Genomic DNA, 15807 nt, shown 5'->3' on the forward strand with positions numbered 1-15807 from the left:
AACAGAAATTGTCATGTGAAAACAAGAGCCTGTAGTACATACAGACTGTCCAAATAAAGGTATTTGAACTGGATGCTGACATTATTGCAACAAAGTGTAAGCAGGTACACATTGGGGAAGAGGTCTTAAGGCCTCCCACCCAAGTACTTACCAAGCTTTGCATCTGCTACTCTATGCAGGCACTTTGCCTGTCTGTCTTCTAAGTACATGTGTCCTGGAGTCCCTGCAGTGATGAGCACCCTGCTGGCCAATATCAATGCCTTCTACGCCCACACAACAGCCTCCACCAATGTTTCCGCCTCCGACCGCTTTGCTGCTTCTAATTTTGGGGTTTGTACTACTGACACACACACAGACACAGTAAAGTACTTTGTTTTGTTTTTTCTTTTCTCTTCCTTTCTTCACTATTGCATTTTATGCACAAATACATTGCCAGACTTCTTTCTAATATAGGAACATGTTTTTTCCCCTTTTCTTCCCATACAGAAAGAACGCTTTGTCAAGCTCTTAGACCAGCTGCACAACTCCTTACGCATTGACCTTTCTAGTTATAGGGTGAGATTCTTGTATCACTACTAGTGTCTTGTTTTCTAAATGTACATGTCTAATATTTTTGTACCAGTAAAAAACAAAAAAAAAAGAATTTTTTCATCATCTGATCAATGAATATTTTTTGTGCAAATTGTACCAACAGTCTTTGAAAGTGTGAAAAGTCTTGTAAACTAAACGTGTTTTTCATCTTTAGAATCACTTCCCTGCCAGCAGCAAGGATCGCCTGCAAGATCTGAAATCCACTGTGGACCTTCTAACCAGCATTACCTTTTTCAGGATGAAGGTAGGTAACATTGCGTATGCTTTATCTGTAGTTCAGCTTTGTAGTATCTTCTTATCAGTTTGTTGACTTGAATGTTTTTTCCCTTTAAGTTGTTGCCAGATATTGACAAGTTGATAAAATATCCCTTGTTTGCAGTCATCTACTGACTCTGTAGCTATCTTCATCTTCTTTCTAGGTCCAGGAGTTACAGTCTCCGCCCAGAGCCAGTCAAGTTGTGAGGGATTGTGTCAAAGCTTGCCTCAACTCTACATACGACTACATTTTCAATAACTGCCATGAGCTGTACAGCAGACAGTACCAGCCTGTGGACACGGTGAGTCACACAGCTGCAGGATACAATGTGCAGCTATCAGACTCTGTAGCAGCAGGCCGGTGAATAAATGTTTCAATAAAGGGGCGACTATAATGTTAACTGTTTTTAATTTTGTTTTTTTATTCAGAACAAGGAGGAGCTTCCTCTGGAGGAGCAGGGTCCAAGCATTAAGAATCTGGACTTCTGGCCCAAACTCATCATGCTCATTGTTTCCATCATTGAAGAAGACAGAAACTCCTACACACCTGTACTGAACCAGTGAGTCATGCAACTCTACTCCTAAAATATTCAAGCCGCTTGAATACATCAAAATCAGGTCTCCTTATTTTTAGGTTTTACTTCAACTACAGTAGTTCAACAAAATGTTTTGCTTGATTCTTTTTCCAGAGATCTAGGACATTTTTATGGATGCTTCCATTAAACTCAGGAATCCACTAGGTTTCACCTTGTCACATCTTCCCATCTCTCTCAGGTTCCCTCAAGAACTTAATGTAGGAAAGGTGTCAGCAGAGGTCATGTGGACATTGTTTGCACAGGACATGAAGTATGCTATGGAAGGTAGGTCTTGGTATTCTGGACTCTTTATAAGATTATTCTGCTGGGTTAGACTGTGGAGGTGCACTGTAGTTTGTCTGCTAGGAGTAAAGGAAAAAGCTGGAGAGTCAGGGTGTGAGAACAAGCATATGAGAAAAGAAGCTCTGGAAACCTAAAATGACCAGAAGGGGAGAGGAAATACTGGGGTAGCAATGACACAATGGAACAGAAGAAGTTGGAGAGAATATAATAAATGTGCTGGGATTGAAAGCTGCTTATGTGTCCCTGGAGCCTCTCTGCACTTTTTCTCTATTATACTGTACTCCACAGCGCTATTGGTGTTCAGAGACACCCGGTTTTTATTCTAGCCCTTGTCCTCAAAATGAATCCCCTACAGAGACTAGTGTGTAATATCTGTTTCACAAAATGCATCAAAACACACAAGTGGCGCCTTCTTTATTTTCAATCTGAATAAACATGAAAAGTTCATAGATGGAGAGTTTGCAACAGAGACGAAACACTGAGTGCTTACGAGTCAAAGCTCTAGCTGTTATTTTTAAGCATGTCAATAAAAAAGAACCTGCATCTGCTCATTTTAAGGCTAATCAATATTTTGTAAACATTTTTTTTTAAAGTTCTCACAGTCTTTGATTGTATTACTACCTTATATCTGTGTAGCTGCAGTTCAAGCAGGCCACGCCATTGCTTGATATTAATACATCTCATCTCAGAAAAAACATTCAAAGCGAATAAAGCAAAGACTTTTAGAATTTAGTCACACCACATTCTACAGTGAGCAAATACATAAAATGGGATTAGTGTGTGTGTTCTTTCATCTTTGTTGAGCATTAGGCCATCAGAGAACATGTTTCCCAAAGAAAGCTTTTGGATTAGTCCGATTTTTTTTTTCTTTAATAAGAGGATACTGTAGAATTATTTTACAAGTTCATTCAGAATTTAAGTGAAGAACAACGACATACACTAGAATTTAGAAACGATTTCACGTTAAGGTGGTTTTTTTGGGGGGGGGTTGTATGCATTGGGGTTTGAGGTTTTGTTACAATACTCAGATGTCCATATGCACCATATGATTGCTTCACCTTACCTTTTGGCTGTCTTATATTAGCTTTTACTAAAATGGGGACGTTGACTTTAATCTTCACATCCCTAAGTTCATATGGCTCCTTATGTTTTTAAACCGGCAGAGCATGAGAAGCACAGGCTGTGTAAGAGCACAGACTACATGAACCTGCACTTCAAGGTCAAGTGGCTCTACAATGAATATGTCAAGGAGCTGCCAGTCTTTAAGGGTGTTGTACCCGACTACCCATCGTAAGTGCATTTGACTTTTTCAGTGACAGGCACAAGAAAAGGCAAATGTTATTGCCTTTTTTGACTTTGATAATCCATCTAAACTCAGATAAAAGGAACTGTGTTTAAAAAAAAAAAAACATATTTGCTAATCTTTATTTCTCACTTTTAGATGGTTTGTGCAGTTTGTGCTACAGTGGTTGGACGAAAACGAGGAAGTATCTATGGAATTTATGCATGGAGCTCTGGAAAGAGACAAAAAAGATGGAGTAAGAAAACTAGAACTTACCCTTTGATATGATATCTCTACGATACCTTTGAGGTTCTAATTTAAAATAGTGCTGAACTGAAAAAAGTTATCTTTGTGTTTACAGACACAGCCATGCTATCAGCATGGGGGCATTAAAAAGCTGCTTTAAAATCTTGTTGATGTTCTTTAACATTCTGCTTGTAGATGTTGTTTTATCTACTATACGAGTGTTGATAAGAAGTAAGTGTCATTTGTGTACTCATCTCAGTTCCAGCAGACATCTGAGCATGCTCTGTTCTCCTGCTCTGTGGTGGACATCTTCACCCAGCTCAACCAGAGCTTTGAGATTATCAAGAAATTGGAATGTCCTGATCCTAGGGTCATGGCTCAGTATAGTCGCCGCTTTTCCAAGGTAATGTACTCCACCCGATGATGACATTTAAAGTCAAACCAGCTTGATCGAGCTGCATGAAATATGGTGTGCATTTGTGTTTAACAATTCTAGAATTAATAAAGATTTGCTTTTAACTTCCAATGTTTCTGAAAAATGACCACGAAATATGAGGGAAAAAACTATTAAACCACTATAGCAATGTCTTGTGGGACATTTTGACTTTTTGCAAAAGAGAATTTTTATATTGCTGGATTAAAAAGAATTGTTGAACTAGGCATAACAGTTCCCTCTCAGGCTGCTGAGAAAAATGTCCTACTTTAGAATTTGTTTGTCTCCTTGCTACAGAATACATTAAAGCACATTTTGGAATATTTATGTTGATTAGCGAAACCCCCGAAGTACAATATTATCCCCCTTTGAAGAGATAAGAGAGAAATTTGATTTTAAATAGCTTTTTTTTTCGTAGATGCCGTTTACATGCCTTTATTTCTACCTGTCTTTACAGACAATTGCCAAAGTTCTTCTGCAGTACAGTGCCATGCTGACCAAGAATTTTCCATCTTATATTGACAAAGAGAAGATTGTAAGTTTTTTTTTTTTTTTTCCTGCCAATTTCTGCCATGTTTTTTTTTTTCAGCCAATTCTGCCAATTGTGCTGAAAAAACATTTATTACATTGGACATGATATATAAAAAAAGATCACAAAATCACTCTTAACGTCTCTCTCTTTGTCTTCTTGTAGCCCTGTGTATTAATGAATAATGTTCAGCAGTTAAGAATCCAGCTGGAAAAGATGTTTGAGTCAATGGGTGCCAAACAGGTGAGTCTAAATATGATGGATATGAAGACATGATGCATGATGGTATCCGGTTTTGTTAATAAATTGGTAGCGTCACTTGTGTAGAAAAAAAGAAAAACATCAGTCATTCATGAAATTACATTTTAAATTTGCTGTACAACAGTTGCATTTGTGTCTTTCATGTGTCAGATTGCAATACAAGAAGCATTGGTACGTACAGTAGTGGTAGTTTAGCTAATTTAAAGTAAATGGCAAATGTTACTGGATTAGGATGTGACATAGTGGCATTTGCTTATGCTTCGAATATTATCTTATATTCAGATCCGTATGCCTAATGTCTGATGTGAAGCTGTCAGTGAAAGTGTAGCCCTAGATCAGTGGTTACAGTGGTTAGCCCTGTGCTTCTTAATAGACAGAGTATTGAAGCAGAGACTTAATTTAGTCATGTCCTCCATATCAATATTGTAGCTAGAGCATTGAAAATCAATAGCTTTTCTCCTAGCTGTTACCTCCCCACTGCCTTCATTCCCTACAACATTTCTGCATGCAGTATCATAGCTATATGGAACCCTTTTTTTTCTCTTTAATTTAACTTATATTGTTGGAGTGATCGTAGGATGATAGCTGTGGGATGCTGTAGCCTATATTTCAACCAAATGTTTTCACTTTACAATTGAAGCAAAATGAAATCATAGAAGAGGAGGAAGAAGAAGAAGAGGTACGGTTCCAATATAGTCTGGTCAGGGTGGATATTTATCCATATAAATGTACATCTTTCTAATATAATTAAATCATTTTCATGGTGTGCTGTGGAGCACCGTATTGATTATTTCCTTTCTGCTGTGGCTTGAGTAGCAGGTTGCAATTGAGGATGAAGCAAAGGCTCCGGTGGGTATTGTGGATTGCAGCAGTTAGACTTTAACTAATCAATAATAAAATTTATTGTAATATATCATAGTTCAATCTTGTTAGCCTGTAGTTTACATTGTGCAATATTTACTTTAAACCAGTAGTGTCATAATCTTATGTAGTCCACAACCCTCCTTTATCACGCAGAGTAGCTGAAGTACCCTCTCAAAGCCCCTGTGTGTCACCGTGAATGTTGATTTAGCTTCCTTAGCTTGTAGATCAGTTGCAATTTTGGGGGTGATTCCTTTTTTTAATATAAGTGTAACCTGCTGATTCCATTTGTTTTTTCTAAGAATTATCACTGAGCATATACAAACAGAAACATCTTCTCTTTGTTATAAAATCTTTTTGAAATATAAGAAGATGTTAAATGTTGTAAAAAAAAAAAAAAAAAAGATACAAATAACAAGGTTCTAGTTACTTTTAGCCTTTGTTAGCTTCTTTGAAGTAAGTCTATTCGGCTTGGTTAAGGTCATTTGAGTGTGTTATTGTGTTTGCTTTTACAAACGTTTTAATTGTGGTCTCCTTCCAAGCTGCTTTGGTGAACTTTGCGTCTAATGACGTGTTAGCCTGTAGCTGTGTGCACATCTACTTGCCTGCGCGTGTTGCGCATAGATTACAGTTCTTGACCTTCGTTGGTGCGTTTGTTTTTGTAGTTTGATTGTCGTGTTTATTTTTAGGGTGATTCCTCAATATAATCATAGATGAAAGCCATTAACTGAAACATAGTGAATGCTCTGTGTGTGCGGGTGTCTCAGACTGGCACTTCCATTAATTACATCACTGAATATTGAGTAAAAGGAAAATAGTTTGCATAATATTATTACAAAATCTTATTCCTTGACTGTGATGGGTCACTGAGGGATTTGCTATATTTGTTATATTGATATATATACATGTGTATATATGGTATATTTCTGCTCACATTCTGCAACTTCTGTCAGTGCTGTGCTACTGGAAACAGAATTTCCCGGAGGAACCCACCCAAGGGATAAATACAGTTTCATCTAATCTAATCATATTTACCACCACCTTTTTATCACCTACTTTAACCCATGTGGTAGTAATAATAGGCAGGTAACCTGTATTGTGAATTATTATGATTATTTACAATATTGACTAGAAATAACAGGTATTTGTATTTTGCTTCATGTCTCTTAATGCAATTACATAAATAATATGTGATATTTTACTGTAAAACCAATATAATAGTGATAACAAATCAACAGTTAATAAAAAAATATATTAATTTAGCATAAATATTCCATTTAGCAATACCTTATCGACAACAAATTACCACAAATTCAATAGAAAGAAAGCCACAATGGATAGCTACTGAGCTTAACTGTCTGATAAGCTAAATGCAGCAAAATGTGGTGTTGCTACTGCCCCATTTACTTAAATTACCACAAAGTTGGTCTCAAAATAAAGACATTTCTTTTGCAGACTAGGAAACTTTAACTAGGAAAGTCTTAATATGAATATTTTTTAGCTTATTTTACCCATTACTCTCTTGCTAGTTGGCTAATAAAGCGCTCGCTCTTTTTTACAGTCCAGTTCAGCTCTCCACTCATTGAAGTGAACTTCTGTAATTATGGAAAATCTATTTCTTTGCACAGAGTAAAGTCAAAGTCATGTCTTTTGTTTTCTCTTTTTCTAGCTCAACTCTACATTAGAATGGGAGGCAAGTCCAATGTATATGTATACATGTTTACATGCCTGCATATACTCACTTGGAAGAAAAGTCTTTTTTTCTTTTTTTTTTAAATATGGTGTGGCGGGTAATGATGAGCCTTACATATTTTGTGTGTTGTCTTTTAACCACCACTCATAGTTTGAGGAGAGTGAGGAAGAGGAAGTAAGGGAGAAAATAGAGGCTGAGGTTTGTTGTGGTCAAGAATGGTTTTAACTTCATTCACTTTCAAGTCATTCTTGTGCTCCTATTCCCCCATTGTACTGTGCCTACTCCCAGCAACGGCAGTCATAATCAGTCCTACTGCAACAACAGTTCCTTGTGGTGATCATAGTGGAGTTGATTGAGTTTGTGTCATCAATTGGGGTGGGAATTTCCACCATCTTCCAGTGGCATTTTCCCTGGTTCTCTGCAAAACTGCTCTCATTCCCTGTTAAAGCATTTCGGAGTCTTCTGCTATTGCTTTCCTTTAATTCTTGTTTTTTCTTTGCAATTTTCCCTTTTTTAATGCAATAGTCTGACATGGAGAAGGTGGGTATCAATATCACACATTTCTTCACTTTGAAAAACTTTCAGTATTTATAGTTGAATTAAAATTTTTATACATATTTTTGCCTGGTTGAAAAAGGGGGAAAAAAAGTTTTTTGACTTTTTTTTTTTGACTTTTATTTATCTCTAATAAAAAAATCAAACAAACATTCCCATCACACAAAGATGGATGCACCAGTAGAAAAGGTAGGCAATCCTTTTTTTGCCACAACACCTTGTGGAATCAACCTCTTGTAGTTTCCCAGGTATTATAAATTATTCCGTTATTAACCGTGGTTATCTTCACCTTTCTGTGCCGATGTAGACTGAAAATGCATTTGAAGACAAAAAGGTGAGTGTAGGTACACAGACACATCCATTATGAATATTTCCATACACGCCAAAAGCTGGAAAAAAAATGCAGCATATGCAGCATCAATTCATTCCTAGCTGCTTTTCCTTCCCTGCAGCCTCTCATCACGGTGCTTAGCACAACCCTCTGTTTATTCTCACTAATGGTGCTACCTAACCCTGACAAGCCATGAATCAAAAGGCCATTGAATCATTGACTTAATGAGCCACACCATGGCTTCATCCATATGGCTTAGCTCCCCTCCAGGCAGTGCTAATTTAGATGATGCCTCAGTTATACCTGAGTCAGATATACTTGAGTTACAGTAATTCAAGAATTTTTTTCCTACTTTTTCCCTTCAGCCTGTCCTTGTAAGTCTTATTGCTTGCAATACATCTACTACATTTTTTTTGGGGGGGGGAAAGTTGAAGACTGCTGTGAAAAAAGTGTGATTGCTCTGATGTATGCGTGTGTAATTTCTTTTTCAAGGGTGTCTGATATTGAAATTACTGTGCTGCAGGAGGATGGAATACAGACATTTTACAACTTGGAAAAAAGCTGTATAACACCCACAAGCTATTCAGGTTTCCATGAAAATCTTAAAATCGTGCTGCCATTCACAGCTTCTTGGCTTTTACTGTGAAGTGCAGCTTTTAGAGGTTCAAAGGTAATTCGTGCTATTTTGGCCCAAAGTTGCAAATGTCAGATTGAAACTCTTATATGAACTGCTGTTTGATGGTTCCAGGAATTCCATTCACTGGAAAAACCTGGCACCTACATTCTACATTCAGTTGAATATGCTTTATTTTCAAAGTTTCGAAAACTTTTTTCTGCCAAAATATTTCAGAGCTCTTCTTATACCATATGTGCAACACAAAAGCCTCAGTCAAAATGATTCATTATCCCTCCTGGGCATGATGTCTTTGCTTGTCTTTAGATGGACACAGAGGCTTGTGACTTGCTGAATGACCTGCAGGTGAGGCTGAACAATGTGCTGGATGATCTAAGTAGAACCTTTGGGAACAGGTATGTGCATTGTACTGGTGTGTATACATATATACACCTAACTGTGAAAGCTAACACACATTTGTGCTGATTGATAATGTATTTATTTATTTATTCATGAAACGCCTTGAGGCGACTTTTGTTGTGATTTGGCGCTATATAAATAAAATTGAATTGAATTGAATTGAATTTATTTTAATTCCAGTTTCCAGACTCGCATCAACGAGTGTATGCGACAAATGGCATCTTTGCTGTACCAGATCAAAGGACCAGTCAATGCCAACAACAAAAACCAGGTGGAGGCTGACTCTGACAACATGCTACGGCCACTCATGGACTTCCTGGATGGAAAGTAAGTAGTTGTTTTAGCCAAAATACAGTGTTTTCTGTTTATTCATTGAATTGTCCTGTAGTCTAATTTTTTTTTTTTTTTTGCTGAGATAATTTGGTGATTAATTAACGTGGTAAAATGTTTTTTCAGAGCAAAAAAGACGTTTTTGCAACTGCAAAACTGTTAATGTTTATACTACCCAGACAAGTTTTTGTGTTTCTATGTATGGAGTCAAACTGTGCAACAGCTTAAGTGTGGAGCTGAAGCTGTGTCCAAAGATAAAGTTCAGAAAGAGGTGTAAGGATGTGATCTTTATGATGTATAAATAGTTGTTATCTTATATTTATTCAGATTTTGCAAACAACATTCCGAAAACTAGAGTACTTGTTGTTGATGCGTGGATGTAAACTTAGGGACTATAAAAAAAATATACATGATAATATTTTGCACTTCGTGGTGTATACCTTTGTGTAATTAGAAATATTTGTATTGTTGTTACTGAATTTTACTTCAACAAGCTGGATGACTAGTAATTGAGGACTAATGGAGAAGGGTGTACTTTTTCTCTGCTCCTTTTTAAATATGTAAACTAAATCAAATGTACAAATGTGAAGCTATGTATGGTGCATTTTTGCTAAAAGACATATTTTTTTCCATTCACGAATGACTTCTCAGTATTGTTTATATGTTTAAAAGGAATAATACAAGCACTTGTGAGAGTATGTTTACAACGTCTATGTGTGTGTTCTTGCAGACTGACACTGTTTGCTACTGTGTGTGAGAAGACTGTATTGAAGCGTGTGCTCAAGGAGCTATGGAGGATTGTAATGACCAGCCTGGAGAAGACTATTGTCCTGCCACAGGGCAATGATACCTTTGTGAGTCAGCATTGACTTTGCCTATTTCTAATATTACAAAATTATTAACTTTTTTCATACATAAATAACTCTTTTTTTTTTTTTTTAATTATATTCCAGGGAGCACAGATTCTCTCAGCTGCAAAAGAACTGGGTCAGCTCTCCAAACTCAAGGTATCATATTGCCTACACATATATGAACAATAAGTGTCCTCAAATGGGCTTCGGTGTTACCCTAATTTAAAGAAGTGTCCACAAATGTGCTTACTAAGACTGAGTGTAACTATTTTTATTTCACCTTTTTGCTCACCATTTGGCTGTGTAGGATCACATGGCAGGGGAGGCTAAAAGCCTGTCTCCCAGGCAGTGTGCTGTCATGGATGTGGCACTGGACACAATTAAGGTCAGTTTGTACTCTGGGTTTTGGTTTCATTAGAATGCTGTCTCAGATTAGCTTCATCTGCTATTTATATCAGCTATTTATCCATTAATTCATTACTAAACTTTTTATTTTGCTGTAAAAGATGTCAGAATATTATGAAACAAAATATTGGATGCTTGCAGTTGTGCATCTAAATATTTATGTCCTAACTCACCCTGTGTCTCTTTGCAGCAATATTTCCATGCAGGAGGGAATGGGCTGAAGAAGGCCTTCCTAGAGAAGAGTCCTGAGCTGTCCTCACTCCGCCACGCTCTGTCCCTCTATACTCAGACAACAGACACGCTCATCAAGACGTTTGTGACCACACAACAAGCACAAGGTAACTGATAAAAGTATCTAATAGTAAAAAGGTACAGAAAGAAAGCCTTACCAAAGATAAACCAGCAGAGGGTGCTATGTGCTCATGATTAGAAAGACCTTTCACCAATTGCTCCATTGTTTTTTCTTTTGTTTTTTTTTTGTAATGTGTTGTTGATTCTGGAACTTGTTGATGTATCATTGCTGTCTTCTCTTTATCTCCTGTGCTGCCTCTGTGCCAGTGCACAATGGAAAGGGTATTAGGTTAACTCCCAATGAAAAAATGCAACCCAGCAGGGGTAGGTTTCATTGAAATCAACTGCCAACCTCCCTTTCTTCCCCACACAGTCTCCTTTTGCACAATTTGGTTTTGTCATTCTGTTGGTAGGTCATTCCTTACCCATCCTCTGCATCTGCATTTCCCTTCCATCCTGACCCTGCGTTATTACTTGGTTTTCTTTTCTTTTCTGTATTTTGCCTATATATGTTCACATGTAAACTTACTTAACGTGTGTGTGTTTTCATGAAAATTAGGATCAGGTGTGGATAAACCAATTGGAGAGGTGTGTATCCACATTGAGCTTTATACTCATCCAAAGAGTGGAGAGAGGAAAGTTACTGTTAAAGGTCAGTCTGAGTTTTGTGTTTTTTTTAAAGTGATGTAAAAAATGTGGCATTTTAAGCAACGTTTGCTCTTCAGCTGACAACATTATCATGTTGCGCATTTATTACTACAGTTGTGGGGGCCAGTGACTTAAAATGGCAGACGTCTGGCATGTTCAGACCCTTTGTGGAGATCACCATGATCGGTCCTCACCTCAGCGACAAGAAACGGAAGTTCCAGACCAAGTCCAAGAACAACAGCTGGTCTCCCAAGTTCAATGAAACCTTCCATTTGTAAGTCCATTTGGGGTTTTTTTCCTCCAAATTTTGCAGTTTATGAAAAAATAAACAAAACAGAAAAACTTGGAAAGACTCATTTTGGCTGCAGCTCATATGTAATTCACATCTATATGTAAAATGTATATGTCCATTCGGGGATTTGCACAACAGTATTTTGATTGATTTCCACTAGAAAAGTAAATATAAAATCATGTCAGTGGGTCACTGATGTTGAGACACTACCTGAAAGTCTTTTGCAGCTTTAAGCTGACAGATACACCATTAAGCTGTTGGAGAACTCAAAGCACATAACGCTCTGTTCTCTCTTCACAGTGTTCTGGGTAACCAAGATGGCTTTGAGTGCTATGAGTTGCAAGCATGCGTCAAAGATTACTGTTTTGGTCGTGCCGACCGGGTGGTGGGTTTGGTCGTGCTGCAATTAAGAGACATCATGGAGAAAGGCAACTGCGCCTGCTGGTGCCCCCTTGGACAGCGCATATACATGGACGACACAGGCCTCACTGCCTTGCGAATCCTCTCTCAAAGGTCCAATGATGATGTGGCCAAGGAATTTGTGAGGTTGAAGTCAGAAACTCGATCAGCAGAGGAGGGCAGATGAGGATATCTGGAGAACAAGAGGGAAAACAAAAGGATGGAAAATCTTCTCCGATTTTTATTGTAGATGAACATGTGGACTCTTTCTTGGACCTGTGATGTGTCTTAGCTGCTGTTGACTGTTTGGTAGTGGGTTGCCATTTCTCTTACATCACTGTTATGTTCTCACCTTGGGTTTTTTTTTTTGTTTGTTTGTTTGTTTTTTGACCAACAGTCACTTTGCAGTGTTCCTCAAACATCCATATTATTTGCTTTTCAGCAAACAGCCACATAAATGCTGGCTCACTCAAGCTTCACACTCAACAGCTGTTTCAGAGGTTAGTGACCACTTACTCAGCTATTTAACCTTATTTGTAGCTCCTTTGTCATCAGCCGGAGCGGCACGGTGAGCATGTCATAGCCTCAAGGGAACAGATGATGCCAGGTCCTGTTGAAGGGCCAAACAAATCTCTGCACTTCCCTGGTGCAGAGATTGTGCAATAACCCCACCTCACCCCCAAACTGTGGCCAAGTGTTTTATGCCTTACACTCTGCAAACTGTGAATGTGTGAAGTAAAATAGGCTTTTAAAAACCATATTCTCTATCTCCTTGGGTGATGGTTTGGGTAAATGTGAAAATACTATGTTTTATCTTATAAATGAGTGTTTTGTTTGATGAATGAACGAGCACTAGCTAGGACACAATCCTGGTCAAGTACTGACATACTTTATGAAATGAAGGTACTTAAAGTAATAAACCTTAATTTTACTAATTTCACAGATCAATTTGAAGGATTAATTGGTTTAATGTGTGCCTTGCCGTGTAAAGTTTCCAGCCCTATTTCCCCGGGAAAAGGAATAGCTAGATATAAAACCTGAGGGAATAAAAATCAGTAACAATAAGGTTTAACTAAAATCCTCATGAAAATTCACTGTGGAAGTTTAACAAGAGTGCTATTTGAGCCATATTTGTTTAGCTCATGTGGCCTAGTATAACCATGATGGTGTAACCATTTTATTTATTTTTTATACGTATTTATTTTTGTGTTTCAAAACTTGTGATGGAATTATTGTTTACCACCAAAAATGGACGTATTTACCACGACAGTGTCAAAGGATTTGCACAGTGGTTGGCCTAAGCTGCTGATGTAGCCTAAATTGGGCCTGAATTGCAGCTTCATAACAAGTTGAAATACACACCCTCAAACTAAAAGTGACAAGCAAGTGCTTGTCATGCAATTAATAACCAAGGTAACCATGTGTGTCCTTGATTTAAGAGACAATTGTCTTGTTGAATTATTCATTTAGAAATAGTAGATGTTGAACTTTCTTCCAAAAAATAAAATCTGCATATCTGGACAAATATTTAGAGTTTGCATATATAATTCTGTCCTGTTTTCTTCTACTCTTTGGAGTGGCCTTACTTTGATGAAAAGATAATAAATAAAGAAAAGTAATCTTTTTTTGCTTTGTTTTGTGTTCTTTTTTTAATTGCTTTTTTTAAAGCCCTTGTGTTTCCTTTGGCTTACAGCAATGATGACTAGCTACTTCTTTGCCCATATAAATGTTCATTGTCCAGTTTTCCAAGTGATTTTCCATATCATTTTATTGGGTATATTTATCTGGGTTAGGTTTTCTTTTTAATGTGTTATCGTTAGTGTTACTTTATTCTTTCTGATGTTATAAAAGCTTTCCTTGGTCCTCCTTATTAGTTTACGATGTTTTTTTTTTTTTTCAGTTGTGTGGACTGAAGTGATGTGCGTCAGTGTTGTGATGTGATGGAAAATGTGAATGTTAGACTTAATGAAAAATGATTATTGCTCTATTATAAAACCCTCAGTGCGTGCACATTGTGAAACTGGTCACAACCACAACTCAATGCTCCTCTTTGTTACAGTGTATTAACTCCTGTGAATAATTAACGTTATTGGTTTAAGAGGGTCAATGTTTCACAGCCATTCTCTAAGCTACATGTTCCTTGTGCCAAGTTGCTACTGTTTATTTTTGATCACTTTTTTTGTGTTTTCAAAATTTTTAAACCCCTATGCTATCACTAAATCACTGCTGTAGTTATCAAGTACAGTATGTAAAACACTGTACTTCATTATTTGTGTAATCTTTGTCATTATTGTAAACTGTTGTTGCCATGTAAACATTCCAAATAATGAATTTTGTATAAAATATTTAATAAGTATTTATAAATCTTCTTGCCTGCTCTTTCTCCCACTACAATATGATAGCTTTTTCATTTCACCCAGTGGGTTATAAGAATGCAAATTCTTTGTTATTTTCATTACCACAAACACAGTTGCATTCACTTTTATTGTTTGACGATAGGATTGCAAGATATATATATAAATAAATAAAGCGTAATCTGACTTGTTTAAATCATCTGGGCACACTGGCCCTTTTTCTTGAACTGATGCTGAACTCAGAGAAATAACACCCATCTCTTAATATAGTTTTGGCTTTGGGTTGTACAGCTGTGGTCGGTGGTTTTCGTGCACTCATCATGGGCATGAATGTCATAGTAATTTGGTGCTTTTAATGAATGATTTCCATGGTAGATTGTGCAGCATGCCTTATCTGATAGCCCTGTGTTGGTGTTGCTCCTGCATCATCATTATCATCATCATCATCATCACAAAGTCCAGCCTGTTTACCTATTGACTCATTATTGGTCATATTCGACTACAAACGATAGTTTCACTTTGCTAGCATAAAAAGGATTTGTTCGACATTGCTCAGTGGATTGATTGGAACTCAGAACAATGGGGAAGTGCAAGGAACTCAATGAAGATCTAAGCATGACAACTGTAGATTTACAAGTTGGCGAGGTCTTTCTAAAGAAATGCAGAATGCAAGATTATCACTTCAAACATTTGTAAATACAGGTTATTCAAATGTGTCACCACCAAAGGTTTCTTTCAGAAGAGAGCGTGACAAACTTGGACACATGTGGGTGTTCCAACAGGACGATGATCCCAAACACACATTAACATTTAATGTTTAACTAAGTTTAATGGCATTGTGTTTCTGGACTAGACTTCCCAAAACTCCAACCTTATTCCTGTTGAGAATGACTACAAGTCAGGTCCATGCCAGGAAGCCAACCAATTTTGACAAGAGTGCTCAAAAATTCACCCAGAATTTTCTCAGAAGCTTGTTGTTACCAAAAACATCTAGTCAAGATACAAGTTCATAAGGGATACTTACCCAGCGATTATCAGGGGTGTATGTATATACTTGAGCCTTTATGTATACTTTGGCCCTGTGTGGATTAGAGAAAACCCTAAGTAAAACTCAACTCATGCACCCAATTCTTCTTTTTTAAGTTAATAAAGATCTATGTTGTACATTCATTCCACCCTGGGGAAAGAAATCTAAGAAATCATTACAAGGATGTCTTATCACAAAAAACTGTATTAAAAATGTCTTATCACAAACATGCCACAGAAATGTAACATTTTGTTAACATCCA

The 15807-nt window shown here is 37.2% G+C and overlaps 1 protein-coding gene across 8 annotated transcripts in view; it reads left to right on the forward strand.

Annotated features, from left to right (window-relative positions):
* Positions 1 to 14520, forward strand: part of unc13bb (unc-13 homolog Bb (C. elegans)) — a 65821-nt gene extending 51301 nt beyond the window's left edge. For 2 of the 8 annotated variants that reach the window (XM_084934816.1, XM_084934822.1), the window contains exons 22-42: positions 180 to 330; positions 487 to 555; positions 746 to 835; positions 1011 to 1148; positions 1276 to 1406; positions 1621 to 1706; positions 2888 to 3014; positions 3166 to 3262; positions 3512 to 3655; positions 4143 to 4220; positions 4380 to 4457; positions 8856 to 8944; positions 9129 to 9275; positions 10009 to 10132; positions 10232 to 10285; positions 10437 to 10514; positions 10725 to 10872; positions 11093 to 11149; positions 11385 to 11477; positions 11588 to 11747; positions 12066 to 14520. In XM_084934816.1, coding sequence (XP_084790942.1) covers positions 180 to 330; positions 487 to 555; positions 746 to 835; positions 1011 to 1148; positions 1276 to 1406; positions 1621 to 1706; positions 2888 to 3014; positions 3166 to 3262; positions 3512 to 3655; positions 4143 to 4220; positions 4380 to 4457; positions 8856 to 8944; positions 9129 to 9275; positions 10009 to 10132; positions 10232 to 10285; positions 10437 to 10514; positions 10725 to 10872; positions 11093 to 11149; positions 11385 to 11477; positions 11588 to 11747; positions 12066 to 12351 — 2425 coding nt within the window. In that variant the 3' untranslated portion in view covers positions 12352 to 14520. Of the gene's footprint in view, positions 1 to 179; positions 331 to 486; positions 556 to 745; positions 836 to 1010; positions 1149 to 1275; positions 1407 to 1620; positions 1707 to 2887; positions 3015 to 3165; positions 3263 to 3511; positions 3656 to 4142; positions 4221 to 4379; positions 4458 to 4625; positions 4647 to 5115; positions 8945 to 9128; positions 9276 to 10008; positions 10133 to 10231; positions 10286 to 10436; positions 10515 to 10724; positions 10873 to 11092; positions 11150 to 11384; positions 11478 to 11587; positions 11748 to 12065 lie in introns of those variants that run through there. The other 6 variants (XM_084934823.1, XM_084934820.1, XR_014800768.1 and 3 more) reach the window with 6 other exon arrangements.
* The last annotated feature ends 1287 nt before the right edge of the window (positions 14521 to 15807 follow it).

This window comes from Perissodus microlepis, chromosome 7, assembly GCF_051167445.1.
Source record: "Perissodus microlepis isolate ML-2025 ecotype Zambia chromosome 7, ASM5116744v1, whole genome shotgun sequence".
Classification (NCBI taxonomy): Eukaryota; Metazoa; Chordata; class Actinopteri; order Cichliformes; family Cichlidae; genus Perissodus; species Perissodus microlepis.